Source organism: Jaculus jaculus, chromosome 2 (genome assembly GCF_020740685.1).
Source record: "Jaculus jaculus isolate mJacJac1 chromosome 2, mJacJac1.mat.Y.cur, whole genome shotgun sequence".
NCBI lineage: Eukaryota > Metazoa > Chordata > Mammalia > Rodentia > Dipodidae > Jaculus > Jaculus jaculus.
Genome location: NC_059103.1, coordinates 176,390,262 through 176,409,112, shown reverse-complemented (window position 1 = coordinate 176,409,112; position 18,851 = coordinate 176,390,262). Strand labels below are relative to the sequence as shown.

Here is an 18,851-nt window from a genome sequence, read left to right as displayed (position 1 = left end):
ACGGTCCTGTGCCCACATCCAGGAGCCTATTCTTACAGATAAGCCTAACCTAAATGATGAGATGTATATGTGGACAAAGAAAACACCCTGCTATGTCAAGACTCACTCTTTCCCCCCTCCTAATCTAGCTTCCAATCCCAATGATTGCCCAGATACACTGTTGCAAGACCCCTTCCACTGTTTAGGGCAAGGTCTTCCCAGAGCATCCCCTACATTAGTGTCAGCTGGAGATCCTTGACTACAGAAAAAATGCAGAGTAGCCACAATATCTTCTAGATTTTCCAAAATATGGGCAATCCTTTTCTTCTCCCTTCCACTTTTAATACAGCACTCTGAACACAAGATTTTCTAAAATTAACTGTGGTTCCTTTGGTCCAAGATAATCTATCACATAAGAGTAGACTTAGGGTTTAGATATGTGATATAAATACAATGTGATTTTAGGCAGGTCTTTGAAGGTTTCCCCCAAAATTAAAAATCTGAAGCCAAACATTGTATTCCTGGTCATTGTGCCTCTTTACTGTGTTTTATAACAGGCTGATTTGGACCTAGTTCAGCCTGAGCAGATACAGCCTAAGAGGTGTGCATTAATAATAACAAGTGATAACTGCAGCTTTAGGTGTGGAGCCTTGGGTAGGTAATGGAGGGGTTCTGATGCAGAAACCTCACCGATCTCACAGAAAACAGTTGCTGGAGACATGGCTCAGCACTGAAGGGCACTTGCTTTCACAGGCTGATGGCCCAGATCTGAATCCCTTGTGCCCACATAAAGCCAGATACATAAAATGGTTCATGTGTCTGGAGTCAATTTGCAGTGGCAAGGAGGTCCTGGCACACCCATACACACTCTCTCTCTCTCTCTCTCTCTCTCTTGATCTTTATTTCTCTTTTGTGTATATGCCTCTTTCTCTCAAATTAATGAATAAAAATATGGAAAAAATAAAATGAAATAGGTCTCTGTGTATAACTGTAAGAAAGGTCAGACAACCTTTCAGCTTAAATTCAGTCTTCTACTCAAGCTACTCAGGTGTTCAGAAACTATTTTAAAACCAGCCCCAGAATACTGAAGCAATATTCTTTTTAAAAATATTCAAGCTTCATATTTATTTTCCTTTTTAAATTTTTTTTCTATTCTTTTTTATTGTAATTTTTTAAAATTTAGTTTTGTACTCAGTGAATACAGTCAAGTTGGTACCATTGTTAGGCTCATCCATATACTTATTTTCCTTTTAAAATCATTATTATGTGTGTGTTGATAGATCAACCCCACCTCAACCCTATCGTCTCTCTTTGTATGTATTCCTGTGCCTTACCAACACATATCACTTCTTTCATTTACTTACTATATCACTCTAAGAAATGTGAACACTTTTTTTTGTTTTTGAGGTAGGGTCTCACTTTAGATCAGGCTGATCTGGGATTTACTATGTAGTCTCAGGGTGGCCTTGAACTCACGGTGATCCTCCTACCTCTGACTCCCAAGTGCTGGGATTAAAGGCATGTGCCCCCTACACCTGGCTAATGTGAACACTTTTTATGTAGTCTTTCAGCCTCTAATCATGCATTTCGGACCATTCACACACATCCATACTTACACAACCAGGAACACCCGATACAAATTCACAATGTTGGTACAATATCTTGGGATATAACAGCATTATTTTTAAAAAGACAGTATGTCTAAGGTCGCAAGTAGAGAGTTGTATACTAATTACATGTCAACAGTAAAAATTACATCACTTTTCACTGGTAAACGAATAGAGGGACCATGTTTTATAAAGCTGAACTGTAGATTTCTACCTTGATAAATTGTTGCCTTTAATCCTTTAAAAGATCTTCACTTTTCACTGTCAGAAAAAAACATAATCGCATTCTTCTGTCTGTGCAATTCGCCCTTCCATTTCTGCTATGTGCGCCAGACTTGGTAAGATACAGCCACTGTCAAGTTTCAGAACAGTTCCTTGTCTAATCTTTCTCCTCTCACAGATCTTTGATACAGAACCTGCTAGAATGTGTTGCTTCCTTTCCAGTTCCTCTGTTTATCTCACTTCCACTCTTGCCATCTGCTGTACTGCATTTCCTTCAGAAAAGCAAAAAGTTTTCACAGTGCCCAGAGCTTTCCCTGCAAACAATACTCTCTTCCTCTCTTCGTTTCCTTCCTTTCTATGCTTTTTATTTAGGCTTATTTTGTGTTAAGGTCAAACTGTTTTAAAGAGTTCACTTTGCAAGCATTTCCATGGAGCTGATATTACTAGCCAACTAGACTTGATGGATTTATAAACATTCTCTCCATTCATTACTGGCTTTGGCCCCAATACATAAATTTTGATGTCTCTCCAACTCTTTGGAATTACCTGGGAACAACATCACAGGCAATAGGTACTGAGAAATTGTGGCCTGGATCTTGCCACCATAGCAAGGTAACATGATTATCCACCTAGTATAATGAGTCTGAAGAGTTTTCAAAATAGCTCTTAAAATGCCAACTCGATGTACCATCACCTGATTTAGATTGATAAAGCTTTTAAAGATGTACCAAAAATAGAGGTATTTTAAGCATACTGCTAATACATTTGCTTTATATTTATATTTATATATAAAATATTTATATATATAAATATATATATTAATATATATAAAAATATTTATATATATAAATATATATATTAATATATATAAAAATATTTATATAATATTTTATATTTTGTCTATTTCTTTAGTTTACAATAATTCCTTTCCTTTGACTGATGCATCAGTTAATAAGTTTTTATTGGAGAATACCAAATTAAAACTACCTTATGAGTTTTGTACTTCATATGCCCAGACTTCTTCATACGTATTCATCTCCTCATAATTACATAACAATGAGCATCAGAAAAATATTTCATTAAATAATTATGTACAAATAATCACCCCCTTTTACCTTTGGGTTGATTTTTTTTTTCATTCATTTATTTATATGTTGGAGGCAGTGTCTCACACTGTAGTCCAGGATGGCTTTATAAACATGCAGCAGTCCTCCTACTTAAACCTCGCTGGTGTTGGGGTTACAAATTTGAGCCACCATGCCTGGATCCAAATTTTAATCCGATGTTGATCTTCAGTAATTTGGGGACTTTGGCCAATTTACCAATTCTAGGGGATTCACAAGTGAAAATAATATCTATCCAGCAGAACAGTGGGTTGATGAGATATAATGCATGTATAGCAAGATGCCTGATGCTCAGGAAGGGGCAGTAATGAACACTGCTATTACCATTATTATAATTATTGTAATTGCTGCATAGTCTCAATGCCAATCTTTCTAATCTCAAACATAAAAGGCTGAGGCAGTAATCTGCATTGGTTATCAGCATTTATTGGTACAACCATCTAGTTATTTTTACTTGACCTTTGAAGAACAACAAAAAAGTGGCTGACTTTATTACTATAATTAAATTCATCATACCATAGCTTTCTAAATTTCCTTACACACTTTCTATGTTTAGGCCTACTAGAGATAAAGATTATCCCATCAAGTAATGGATGGGCAAAGGCCTAATACTGCCTGTTGCTTCTCAAATGATAACGAAAACACTGAGAGAATTTTACATACTAACAAGAAAATGCAAATTTTATGTGAGAAGATTAAGAGCTTTGAAAATCCTATTTGATTTAAATTTAGTAAATGGTAGTGCAGTACAAAAAAATGTTTTTAAACTATGTGATATTTGAGGATAAACAGTAGAGGAGACATAACTACTTCTAAGAGATGTTTCTTACAATGTTAACATTTCATCTTCAAGCCTAATGTGATCTACAGTCAGATTCATGGTTGTCAAACATGTTAATTCATATGATTAGAATAAATTATCTACCCAGGCACTGCCTATGCTGCTCATAATTTTCTTTGAAAAAATAAAATAGATTGGGTTAGCAGATATAAATGACTGGTACACCAGTATACAACGTTCCAAGAATTTGACTGAAATAAACAATTAAAGGAAATAACATTTAAATAAACATGTTTTTAATGCAAATAGCAACTTATGCAACTGCAATTTGATCAAGACTACTTTCATAAGGAAGATGAGGTCTTCATTCAAAACATTACTTACAAAATGCATAAATAAAAATGGGCTTACAAATAAATAGTTCTTTTTATATTACTCAGCAAAATTTAAAGGATTATTAATTCAATATCAAAATTTAAAAGTAAAACAGCTTGTCAATAATACAGATGTCTCTGAATATCTAGATGTTTAGATTTATAAAAACAAAATACTGGGAAATTAAATAATTTTTCCTCTGATTTTAAACATTGGAGGGAAAACAACAAACTTAATTAGATCATTCTTCTATGGACTTTCAACATTGGGAGGAAACAACAAACCAAGGTCAAGTTAACAAATCAGAAAATGTTTGTGTTCATTAAAAAAAAAAAAAAAAAAAAAAAACATTAAACACTGAACCAAAGACTCCATTATATTAATTTTCACATTTTATTATTTATAACAATGTTGCTGGTATAAAATTAAAAAAATGTATAACTAAAAACTGGATAACTAGCTCTCCAAACCTTACATATGTAGCTGGACAAAATAGAAATGAGCCTTATTACAATATGAGACTAATTCAGAAAAACTAAAGGAATTAATCAATTACGCATGTTACCCTATTCAAATTTATTTCAAGAAAAATATTTAGTATATTATGCAGGTGAGATATTGACAGTCATTTCACTGGAAGTAAAATAAATAGAGTTTTTTTTTTTTTCCTGTGAAACATTAGGGTATGTTATTACATATGACTCATGTAGATGATAACAATATGAGTCATTTCATACATTTGGGTAAACGCAGTCACTTTGCCTCTGTTGGATGAGGTAGATAGACTTATGTTTTATCTGCTCTTACCTATGGAACACTGTTTCCTAGGTGAAACTTGACACAATATGGTTTCATTAAACCAGAAAAATGTTGACTCTTTTGTATCTCTAGTGCTTGTTCAAATGTTCTTGCATCTCCTCAATAGATAGTTTAAAAATTTCAGTCCTTTTCCAAACAAAAACTATATTGTGGAGATTTTTAACACAGCACAGTGTCATAAAGGGGTACATTTTTTCCATGTCATGAGATTAAAAATACAAGTAGGAAACTACCAAGGCATCTATTTTGATCTTCTATTAAGAATTAAAGAGGCTGGAGAGATGGCTCAGCAGTTAAGCTGCTTGCATGCAAAGCCTAATGACCAGGGTTTGATTTCCAAAATGCATTAAGTGACACTTCTGGAGTTCATTTGAAGTGGCTAGAGGCCCTGGTGCACCCATTATCATGCCAGATGCCATGGCAGTTCCACTCTCTCTCTATCTCTCTCTCTTCTATCTCTCTCTCTGTTTACAAATAAATCAATTATAATAATACATATTATAATAAAATATAAATATAATATAGTTATATATTATATATATAAAAGAATTACAGCTGAGGAGGTAGATCAGCTGTTAAAGTGCTCGTTTGCAAAACCTTGTGGTCTGGTGTTTGATTCCCCAATACCCACAATAAGCCACACTCACAAAGTGACACATAGCTCTTTTGCAGTGCCAAGAGATCCTATTGGGCCCAGTCTTCCTCCAACCCCCCCCCGCCCCCGCTCTCTCTCTCTCTGTCTCTCATTCTCTTCCTCCATCTTTCTCTTCAATAAAAACTGTTTTGAAAAAAGAATTATTTTTTTTTTATTTTTCTTTGTGGAATAAATTATGTAAGAAAAAGTTATAATTTTAAAATTTATTTTAAAAAGAAATCCTGGGTCCAGGAAAACATAAGGTTTGCCAAAGAACAGTAATGTCATGTGGAAGGAGGGAAGTGGAGGAGAAGGGAAGCCAGGTCTGTTCCAAGCAAAGCTGGGGGCTGTTCAATCAGTCCTATCAGTTCTCCATCAGTGTCTCCACTCCAGCCAAATCCAGAGGAAACACGGAGTCAAAGATTCAGGTCAATAAGCTTATAGGCGATTTGCACAAACAGCTCCTCCAGCAAGGTAAAAAACAAAGTCATATTGGCTTTTCTTTTTCACTCCTTCTCTTTGAACTCCCTGGTCCAAACACACCCTGGAAATGTCAATGTTATATGCAAGAATTTAAAGAGCTGAGCTTCTTAATCCCTTTAAGAAAAAAGGAACAAAGTTGCCTGCAAAGATCCCCTTCTTTATGAGCTCAAAGTGATTAAGGCCAAGCTGCTGTATGAGGACTCTGATTCCCCTCACCCAGCCTCAGTGAAAACGGAGACGCATCATGAAGGGCATAATTGAGCAGGAGAGGGACAAAATTGAAGGAAAGTAGAAATAGATTGCTTAAATATATATATATTAAATTAGGGAGAAAATATTATGAATATTTAACACTGGCAGCAATTGGGAGGGGCAAAAGCAGTATCCTACAGCCAGGCCTAACAACGATATCATGTTATGTATGTATTTCTTCTCAGAACTAAGGATCCAAGTGACGCTGCTGATGATGACTATTGTTATCACTATCATTTGCTTTAGCTTCATATTTGAGGAACGGGAGGAAAAGACTAATGTCAGTAATCTAGATTTAGCTTGTTGCACACAATTCAGAAAAAAAAAATGTGGCTTTTCCACATTTGCTTTTTAAATTTTGAATAAAAGTACACAAACTGATAAAAAGAAGACGAGGGCAGGGGCAGCTCAATAGGAAGCAGCCTGGATGGAGAGTTAAACACAATTATGAAACTGGGCTCAATATGCATGCCGCCTTCTCTATCTTTCTGATGCAGGGTTGTACAAAGGTGTTGAAAACACAAATGCAAACTCATTACCATGAATGGGAACAATGTGATTCACACAGTCCCCAAAGACCTCCTAAGTGCTCCTTGGGATCTACCTTCACGAGCTACTGATGATGTCTCATCAAGCATGTGGTTAAAAGAATGATCCCAAATGGGTTATGTGTAACTCCTGACACCTGTCCCACATTACCTGTGTCAGATCTAGCTTTCACCATCACTTTCTACAGGCCATTATTTACCTCCTCTCCCAGCAAGCCCCAATCTCCTCTATGGCACCCAGAATGGAGCTTCCCTTCCCAGTTTCCTTTGCTACTCCTCCGGTTCTGAGACTCCACAGGTTCCAGAGGCGGTGAGTTGCTAGAGGCCTAAGTGTATCCGTCCCTCTGGAGACCCTCTGCTATTCTCTTCTAGCTTTTCACAGCCTAACTAGCCTCCCACGTCCTGCAAAGGTAAGGAATTTATGGATGTTCACCCTTTTTCCTCTGGTCCTTTTATCCGACTGACCCAGCTGTCCTTGTAAAGTAGCACGTGTGTCCCCTACACAGACACAATGTCATTCCACTGCCCTAACACATTCCTTGCTGTCTTTATATATGCTCATCACCACCTAATATGTACAACGTGAGCTTGGGATTTTTAATTATTCCTTGCTTTTCATGAGATAGGGATTGCTTTTTAGTACTCATGTACCTAGCACCAATAAAAGGGCCTGGGACATAACTGTGCTCCTATGTCTCCTACATGAACCAGATAAAGAAATATGAAATAACTAAAGCCAACAATTCAGTACCACAGGAAATATGCAACACTTATGGGTCCAGAGTTGATGTCTTCATCATCTGTAAATTCAAGGAAATAATTCTTGCTTGTTTCCTTCCTTTTAGAGATACTGTTAAGGCAAGATGCCAACCCATGACAAAACTCATGAACAAGAGCTTATATGATTTGAAAGTATTGCTTTACATTTTGCCATTTCAAAAAAAAAAAAATCACAGTATCCAAGAAAACTTTCTTCTCCTTCTTTTATTTTTTCTTTTCTTTTCTTTTACTTTTTTTTTGGTAAAAGCAGCTCAGCTGGGCATGGTGGCACACACCTTTAATCATGGCGAACTCAGGAGGCAGAGGTAGGAGGATCGCTATGAATTCAAGGCCAGCCTGAGACTACATAGTGACTTCCACTATGTACTAGAGAAGAGAGAGACTCTACCTCAAAAACAAACATACAAACCAAAAACCAGTTAATTTCTTTTGCAAGATGAAAAACATGTACATGAAATAAACTAATCGAAAGTAAAAAGCAACTCAGGAAACTTCTAGAGGATGTTCATATGTCAAGCCTGCCACTTGAGACAGAGTCACATTATTGAAAATTTGGATATTAAGGCTGACAAATGTACATAACACATTATGACGTTTCTAAAGAATTCTAACCTGAGTGAGTTGTGTCATACTTAATCATGTGGTTGAAAACTAAAACTTTATTAATAATGGTGAGTGCTTCAAGACTTGCAGAAAAAACATGCCCTTAATAAGAACACAGATGATCTCAGTGTGGAGCCCAGAAAAATATTACAATAAATAAGGAATGACTCATTCTAACCACTGGAAAACAGTCTGTATGATATGGCCATTCAATTTAAAAGTAACTAGGAGCTTTGACTTATTATAAGCTTTATTATTCTACACATAAAAAGACTGGAGTTTTATTTCTTACCTTTACTTTAAGCAATAAAACGTTACAATACCAAAAAACTGCCTTTATGTAAAATTAAGTTACTAAAATATGAATCACAATACAGAGCAGCTTTATATGCAATCTTTGTAGTTTCTGAAAATGTGTCAAAATATATTGCTTGAGGAATTTAGATATCCTATTCATATTTTTGTGCTTTAAAATTTTAAGCTAATTTTTCTTTGTTTAATAAAAATATATTTAATATTTCACGTTTTTAATACTTTTATTTATTTATTTATCTGGGGGAGAGAGAGAGAGAGAGAGAGAGAGAGAGGGAGAGAGAGAAAGAGAAGGACGATACAAAGAATGGGCTCACCAAGGCCTCCAGCCACTGCAAACGAACTCCAGACACATGCAGCACCTTGTGCATCTGGCTTTATGTGGGTTCTGGAGAACTGAATCCTGGTCCTTAGGATTTGCAGGTAACTGCTTTAACCATGGAGCCATCTCTGCAGCGCTAATACTAATTTTTTTCTTTCAGGAAGCATTAATGTAATGATGTCATTGTTTGATTTTGATCATGAAAAGCTCTTTAGATAAAGCAATTCCAAATAATCCAATTGACTTTTCTATTTAGATTTTAGGTTTTGGTAAATGATGAAGAATATGTACAAAAGCAATATTCGCCTATGAATCATATGTGAAAATATATTTTTTGGGACAGCATATTTTTACATATTTGGGGTCATAAGATAGATATCATTAAGTATTGAAATACTTTTACTCTTTGGTAGCTAATTGGACTTGTTCTATAACTGGTCATCAAACATAACTGTCACTGAGGCCAGTCTGAATATCTACAGAGAGGTTAAGTTCTCATTGTCCTAAGAGGATATTTAACTTCCTAGTTAATCAGCATTTAAATTAAAAACAAACAAAAGAAAAAAACAATAAAATGGGCTGAAGAGATGGCTTAGTGGATAAGCCTTTGCCTATGAAGGCTAAAGACCCCAGTTCAAGGCTTGATTCCCCAGGAGTCACGTAAGCCAGATGCACAGGGGGTGCACACATCTGGAGTTCATTTGCAGTGGCTGGAGGCCCTGTCACACCCATTCTCTCTCTCTCTCTATCTGTCTTTCAAATAAATAAATAAAAATAAACAAAAAAAAATTTAAAAAAAAACTCCAGAGGATAGAATATGTATCAGAAGTGTCTTCCATTCATATCCATCTCAATTTATCCCAAAGGAGAAAAATGATAGCTTATAACTCTTAGCTCTTTCTCTTTATTATAATACCACAACATAAAATAAAGTCTCTACAATGGAAAAACATATGCATTTTCTATAAGAAGATGAAATGGCTTGGGATGTGAATTTAAAACCTCTACATCTCAGCCAACTTGTGTACTGTATTGCCAAAACTATCTCACTGACAAATGGATATAATACCCAGAACAATTATATATATATATATATATATATTTATACACACACACGCACACACACAGTAATTTGGCCTGATCTGAGAGATGTCCGTTTTTTCCATGCACATCTCATTTTTAATCAAAAGTCTCTGACTTAGGAGGCAGGAAGGGTATCCCAGGCTCCCTTGGGTTCTTTGGAAGCTGAAAGCAGAGTTTTTTGCTCCACTTTCTGTAGTGCTGACATTCTCTTGCCATGGTGATAAGACCTGGCTGACTTTTCATGCTTCTACTATATCATCAACAGGAGAAAGTGATTTTAGGATCATTAATCTTGTATATCAAACACATCTGTGACAAAGGCCTGTGCCGTGGCAGCTTTTGTGATATATATCAGCACGGTTAAGTCTGGTCCATAAACACACAGCTATAAACCTAAGTCACATTTTGTTAATGTTTAATTTAATTTAATTGAGAAGGGGAGAGGGAGAATGAGCATGTCAGGGCCTATAGCCACTGCAAACGAACTCCAGATGCATGTGCCACCCTGGGTATCTGGCTTAATGTGGGTCCTGAGGAATTGAACTCGCGTCCTTTGGCTTTGCTAAGTCATCTCTCCAATCCTTACATCACATTTTTTTCTATCTGCCTAAACAATACAAAGTCTGCATAACAGTGATACATGCAAGCATAAATGTGTGCATGTGACATACATACACGCAAATTCCTTGCGACAGACATATGGCCTCACAGAAAGGATCTCAGCTACTTTGTCCTTCAAGAAACTTCCATGCTGAGTCAGTAAACGCGGTTGTTCTAAATCCAGGAAATGATCCCAACACTTAAAAAACCATGTGCCACTGTTGAAAGAGCTAGAAGACTAACCTTGAGAGGAGAAACTAAATAACCAAGCAAAAATAAAAAAGAATCAGTTGAACCTTTAAACTAATATTTAGGGAAAGTAATCAAATGCATAGGCATGACTACTATATATGTAGAAGTGTCAAGGTTGCCTGGCTCCCAGTCAAGGTCAGCAATCAACTGAAATTTCTCTCAGTGTTTCTTGGGTTACAATGTGGGTATGTGAAAAGATGATCCACAAAGCGAAGTGTGTGGATTTCTTTATTTGATAACAACAACAACAACAACAAAAAGACCAGTGGTGAAGGCTAAAGCCTAAGATAATCAGTAAACCTAAGATAATCAGTTTTCACAAGGACTGAGCCAGACTTTGGGTACATATTCTGTCTGTCCCTCTGTTTTACAGACCATGACAAAGTTGTGCCTTGCGAATGATTGACATTCAATAAATAATTGTTGAAAGCATGAATGGATAAATGATAGACATCAAAAACACTTAGTAGATAAGCAGCCAACATGAAAATGTGCATAGTTAACTGGCCAACCACCAAATATAGTCAAATATAAAACTAAGAAATGCTAATTTTGATATACTTACTGGCCCACGAAAGACTACTTTGTATTTGAAAGATGTTGCACCTATCATCATACCATAATTTGAATCATCAGCACTTTTTATTCCATCCTGTATTTTAAATCCGTACAAAGGCACATATGTGGACTCACGTACTGCATTCAGCCATCGATGATTACCTTTGTTACAAAAGTATTCCACTTCTTCACAGCTCAGGTTTTCAGGCCCAAATTCTGTGGGGAAGCTTTCCTCCAGTGGAAAGTCTCCTTTGGCCGTGACATCTGTTTCCTCTGACGGACAGTCTTCTTCCTCATCTTCGATGGCATCTTCAAGAGGCCCTTGAAAAAGAATCAGTGACACTGTACCAGAAACATCCAAGGAAGACAGGAAATAAAAACCTTAAGTAGGATCATTTCAATTACAGCAGTCAGGAAACAGTGTTCCAGAAAGTAGCCTCAAGGGAACTCACACTTCTCACACATGAGAAACATTGTGTTAGGAGGCAAGGGGAAAGGATATGCTCAACACACAAAAAAGTACCCATGGAAAACTTAAGAAATAAATTTTACAAAGTTTAAGAAAAGAATAAGAACACTGACCTACATTGAGAAGAAAAGCACTGTCTGAAGATATACTACATAGAAAATAACTTGAATCTCCATTTTCCTTCTCCACCTTCAGTCCCAAGCCCAAACTTAAAAGTTTCTTTCTTTCTTTCTTTCTTTCTTTCTTTCTTTTTAAATTCTCTCTTGAAGAGCAAAACTGTGCACTTTATGTTCATTTGTTAGAATTAACTGCTTGGTAAAGAGTACAAGTCTCTTTTACACAGCTGTACAATTTTACCTGAGATTTTAATAAAGATTTAAAGTAATTGAATGCATTTTAATTGAACTGAGATTTTAATAATGTCTATACTTTTAAAAATCCATCTTAAGAGTGAATTTCAAGAAAAGATTTCATTATATGTGTGGGAAGCTTGAAGAAAAATTACACATTGCTATCCCTGATGAAAGCATAACCCTATTCATAATTAATTGAATTTTTTTCTGAAATGAAAAGTAGTTTTCTAATGAAAAAATGTAATTTGTATTTATGTGATACTTTTTCAGTAATAAAAATACAACTCCCTTTGAGAGAATGGGAGTGAGGTGCACTACATTAATGGACCTATTTTACTGAAAGGAAAGGGAGGGCTGTAGTTGTTAGGGTGGATGTGAGGTGGACGGCGTGGGAATACCACCGTGATGATTATAAGTCTCTCACTGCCTCTGAAGAACCGAAGTCTCCAATTCATCTTACAAAGTAGAAGCCTGCATTTTCTCCCAAAGATTAATATGGCCTTTTATCCAAAGAACACAATTATAGTAATTTATACTAATCGTCACTCATGTCACCAGTCATGGCAGGCTAAATGCTACCAGGCTTAAAAAGCCTCTCTATTTTACTTTTGAGGAATGTGATCGACAATGTTTGGGGCCAAAAGTGAAGTGTTATAACTAACTTATAATACATAAATATTACAGTTTTGATAGATGTGTGAATAAATATGCCCACACAAATGGCATATGTACTGAGAGGCTACCTGTTCATGGAGAGAATGTGTTCCATGGATTGAAGTTAAAGGATATTCAAGGGTAAAAATTTATTTGGAGATTATCTGTACTACTTAGAATGTATTGTTTTCCTTTAAAAAATTAAAATGATGAATGTTAAGGTGGGAGAGGCTGCCTAGTCCCCAACACCTGGGAATATGTGTATTCTCGCAGTCCTTATTCTCTCAAGATGAAAGGTTAAAAGAATACTGGACTTGGTTCTCATGCAAGCCACATTCCAAAGTCATGGGCAGCATACTCATTTTTCATCTTGTATTAACTATCTCAACTCTAACAATTATAATTACTAGAACAACCACGTCAAATGGCTAGAGCTACAATAAGTATAAAAAATGACAATAAAGTGCTACTATCTTGATAACATTAATTTCATAATTTTAGAAGTTTGTTAATGTTGAGCCTAATGAGGAAACTAAATAAAACCTTGCCTTATTTTTTTATTTTTCAAACAACTTAATTATAATAACAAGCTCAATTTCAAAAAAGACACATGAAACCACTTCATTTGTGTTAGATATGGGAGTTTCAAATCAATTTTCTAAAAGATCTATAAAAAACCCAATGTTATATGTATGAGAGTTACTACTATTTTTATTTCACACATTTGGAAAGTCATGTTTGAAGGTTGGACAAATAAAATACTTTGGTGATCAAATTTTATGTATATATTTATACTGTATCAACATGTAAAATAACTTCTAAAATCAGTTATAACTGAAATGACATTATACTTGTTTTTGAATGTATATATTATGGGACTATATATTCTAACTTTTGTTAGAAAATAAAGTTACAGTTATAAAAGAAATACTTTGAATTGTTCATATATAAAATATGAAAAACTTAAACTACTACATGCTTTTAAATAAAATGTATATATACTATACAAATAAAATTATCAATAATAAAATGCTTTCCTTTTAAAAATGAAATTTGGGGCTTAGCATCTTAGTGTTAAGGCATTTGCCTGCAAAGACAAAAGACCCAGGTTTGATTTCCCAAAACTCACATAAGCAAGATGCACAAGAGGCACATGCATCTGGAATTTGTTTGCAGTGGCTAGAAGCACTGGCATGCCCATTCTTTCTGTCTGTCTCTCTCTGCTCTCTGCTTGCAAATAAACAAATAAAAATTTATAAAATCATTTTTAAAATGAAATTTTAAGTATGTATATATAAAATGATATTTTATTATTAAAAATACTACTGAATGATTTAGAATACACAATTGAAACACAATAGATTCATTAAAATATATAATTCAAACTTATTGTGTTAAAAATTCAGTAGTAAGATGCACATGAACATCTGAAAGCAAATCAAATATTAAGGCCCAGATTTATACTTAGGAAACCTCGGGGCTGGAGAGATGGCTTAGCAGTTAAGGCACTTGCCTGTGAAGCCTAAGGACCCAGGTTAGATTCCACAGTACCTACATTAGCCCAAGACCCAAGGTAGCACCTGTATCTGAAGTTCATTTGCAATGGCTGGTGGCCCTGGTGCACACATTCTCTCTCTCTCTCTCTCTTTCTCTTTCTCACTCTCTCTCTCTCTCCTTCTTCCCTCCCTCTATTACTCTCTCTCTCACACACACACAAATAAATAAAACATAACTAAATAAATAAACTTAGCAAACCTCAAACTAAGTCAATATTACGATGGTTTCAAACATATACACCCACTTTCATACATGCATATATAAAACATTTATTTTTAAGTTCATGAGAAGCTTATAATTGATTGGTTGTACTGAATATTTTAGTTTCTATATTTTTATGTTATGTATCACTTTGTATTTCCACCATGTAAGTGAAAAGAAGGACTCATTTCAAAAATAAATGACAAAGAAACCAAATAAATGGCAAAAAATATTCTGAGCTCATTTGATGAAAGCATATGAGTTCTTGTTAATAATATTTAGAATAAGACACAAGAAGGGGATTTAAGGAACAACTCACATTTCTCTCATAGTAAATGTCAAATTTACATAATTTACTATGCCTTAAAATATGAAATTACTAACCATTTCTTTAACAATGCTATCAAACCAGACACTGGGTAAAATTTTTCTTTTAAAATGCATAGTATTTATGGTTTAAGATCAGAACTAACTCTACTCTCTATATTACATGTTTCTTTCACATGAAACATTCCAGATAATCTGTGGCTATAAACTAACATTTTAAATGGTAAGAGACACTTGAAGCACAGGGGTAATTAATAGCACCAACCAAGTAGGGAATGAACAGACCTCCTAGGTATGGATTAGTGGGCACAGAAGTCCACTTCAGAAAAAAAATCACCACACATAATTTGACACAAATAGTAATATCTCCTCAGAAAAGGCTCACGACTGAACTCCATGTGCCCTCATGGAGAAAATTACTTCTGATTGAGGCCACTTGGCAGGCAAGTGTGAGGAAATCTGAATTCCAGGACTTCAATTGCATCTGATTTATAGATATCCACACACTTGCCAGAATTAATAGTTTCAGTGTTTATAAATATCAACAATTACCTCATTTTAAAATGCTAATAATTACCTGTATATTCTAAAAGTGTGACTACAATGGTACTGAAGGCTAAACCTAGCATGCTATTAATTGCCTCTGAGCATAAATAAACAGGTGTTCTTTCTCACTTTATGCTGGATGAATTAAGGCAAAATTGAGAAATTCTGATGGGTGCAAAGTAGTATTTCCATCTTTAGAGGAGACAGTTGTGTGATCCAGTTGCATTTGAAATGACCATAGCTACTCAAAGACAAAACTAAGAAAAGCCCTGCAGACCTACAACAGCTAACAGTCCTGATGAACAGCCTAACTTCTTGGCTGCATTGTAAATTGGGGTCTACAATGGCTCTAAGAGAATGTTACCTTAGGTGAAGCTTTTAATGGCCTAGAGTTAGTAAAAGATAAATAGGGTGTTAAAGGCTATGCAGCAAAGCAATCTCTAAAATATACCCAGTTGAAGTTAGAGCTAGATAATGACAGAAATACAGCTTTTAAAAGATTAAATACATGTATAAATTCAAAGTATTGAAATGAATACTATCTTGAAGAATGGTTAAGAAATGATCTCTTCAACTGTAAATATTAAAATCAAACACATGTATCTTTCAACACATGTTGTCTTGAGAAAGAAATCCCTACTTTGGTAGCCTACTATAAACAGAACAACCCTCACCTAAGTGCAAGAATGTCATTTGTTAGATACATCCAAAGCATTTCAGAATAAGAGTCACTTGAGAAATAATTATATTTTATAGAAATTAATATACATTAATGCAAGTGAAGAGAGCAAAAACTGTCGAATACTCTGTTGCAATGCAGTATGCTTCCAAAGGGGTATTTTTCCTTAAGCACTCATTGGCATTAATTTATTACACATTAATTTAGTTTGCTTTTGCATGCATTTTGATTAAAACAAGGCCCTGTAATAATGGAACTATAGAAAGCATTCAATCTCCTCTCCATGCATTAATATTCTCAGCATTCTACAGGCTGCACAAGACTAGCCACCTAGCAAAATGAGATTGTTTCAGAATCCTGGGCAGCTCTGATTACCACTGACAGGTGGAAGGAAAGTTGCATTAAAATATTATCATTCCCAATAATTACAATAATCCATCACAGTGTATTCAGAAATTCCAGTGAGTTTTTGTTGAAAATACACAAATATTTCCAGACCATTTTATTCTAGTGCTTTTTTATGTGGGCCACTTTTAATGACTTTTATATTATATAGTATTACTATTAAACCTTAAAAGTTCTATGACAAACTAAATGTCATTTGCACACAGAGTCCATTTATAGAACAAAAAAATCTTTCAAAATCTTAGAAATAAAGAAAAATGAAAATGAAAGACCTATCCTGGTTGCAAGCTTGTTTTCTGCCATTTAAAAGTCCTTTGCAACCAATTCATTCAGAAAGAAATGCAGGATGCATAAATCTTTCATATATGTGCATGTGTATAGGTGTTTGCATACATATGTGTGTATAACAAAAGGGACTTCTAAATTTCACAGATTAAGCAATATCACCATGCTTCAATTAACTCTTTATAATTAAGTTACATTTGCCAGGTAATTCTACTTTTCAAAATGTAAATATAAAACTTAAAGGTAAGAATTCTGGTTTCCATTTAATATGTGAATACAAAATATATCAAAACTCTACATATTACAGTTGATGTCTAGGAGGACTTAAAATAGAACATTTTCAATAAAATTCTGTTAATTTATTCTATATGTGAGAAAATGTATCAGTAAACTTAAACTTATCTTATTATCTAACCATCTGTATCTTATCTTAAAGTTCTTGTTAACTCCAGGATAATATTCATACAACATAACATAAAATCACTTCATACAGTAAAATATTAATGTTACATTTTCTGTACATATATGCCTATTGTGCAATGAGATATGGGAAAGAAACTCCTAAGTATTAAAAATCTGAATCTCAGAAAAATGTGATCTTCCACATGCTTTTTAATTTATTGTGGATCTATTGTGTGGTTAGCAGTAGTTCATCTTGGAATTTTCAGCTGTTACAGTCAGACATGCCTATGAGTCATCATTACGCTGTAGGCACATCTCAAAATGTTTCTCACTCGGTTCCCATTACATTTGTCACATGCATATCCCGCAGAGCCATTTAATGAGAAGGGACAGGGAAGACAGGTGCTCTTTGGGCAGTGCAGAGCCACACTAACTCATGTAATTGAGCTTAACAGCAAGAATAAACCTCATTTTTGTAGTCCAGAGAAATAGCACTTTAGACAAGCAAGTTCTTCCTGCAGTCACCCACTTTCAACAATAGTGGCATCAGGGGATCTGGTAGAAAAGAAACATTTTTATTAATTTTTCTCCTTATCTACCAGAAGAATGTTGATTTTTTTTTCCCATTTACGTTTGTTGCCTGCAGGTAGCAGACCAGAGAATCATATAGTAGAAGTTCTTCTTTTTGATTAATTTCTTTCCATGTGTTACTTCTTATATATAATTGATTTGGGGTTTTGCTCATAGCTGTACACCTTTTTTTTCCCTAATATCTATACCAACTGCTGTCCTTCAATCAAAAAAGTTAAAAGAAATTACCTGAATTTTGCTAAGTTTATTAAAAATGAGATCTGTGAATATTTAAATTGACTTTTGAAATGTTAATGCAAAAAAGCTATTAGAGAATTTTTAATGGAGGGTTCGGTTTGACCGTATACATTGTAAAATGAAGGGGAAGGGGTCACGTTATATTTAAATTATTTCTTTGGGGGAAAGAAGTGTTCTTTAATCTAAAATAACGGGGTAGGGCTAGAGAGATGGCTTAGCGGTTAAGGTGCTTGCCTGTGAGGCCTAAGAATATAGGTTCGATTCTCCAGGTCCCACATAATTCACAAGGTGGTGCATGCATCTAGAGATTGTTTGCAGTAGCTAGAGGCCCCAAAATGCCCATTCCCCCCCCATCTATAATAAATAAATAAATAAATAAAATATTTAAAACATGGAGTAAGTTATTTTACTGTATAGTCTTTGTATACTTTTAAAAATTTTTTTATTTATTTGAGAGCGACAGACAGAGAGAAAGACAGATAAAGGGAGAGAGAAAATGGGCATGCCAGGGCTTCCAGCCTCTGCAAACAAACTCCAGACGCATGCGCCCACTTGTGCATCCGGCTAACGTGAGACCTGGGGAACTGAGCCTCAAACCGGGGTCCTTAGGCTTCACAGGCAAGCGCTTAACTGCTAAGCCATCTCTCCAGCCCCTTTGTATACATTTATAGAAGACAATATTAATCCTTTTTATATCTAAACATGAGAACAACTTAAATTATTTAAATGATTTCTTTTTCTGAAACCCCTTGCTTTGGGATCCTTTGTGGTAACTGACAATAACAATAAGAGTATAAAACAATAATTGTTC

The 18,851-nt window shown here is 34.9% G+C and overlaps 1 protein-coding gene across 1 annotated transcript in view; it reads right to left on the bottom strand.

Moving 5' to 3' along the window:
* Nucleotides 1-18,851, bottom strand: part of Zfpm2 (zinc finger protein, FOG family member 2) — a 471,310-nt gene that overhangs the window by 368,270 nt on the left and 84,189 nt on the right. Inside the window, exon 2 of the mRNA XM_004672646.2 lies at nucleotides 11,497-11,655. Within this exon, the coding sequence (XP_004672703.1) occupies nucleotides 11,497-11,655 (159 nt within the window). The remainder of the gene's footprint in view (nucleotides 1-11,496; nucleotides 11,656-18,851) is intronic.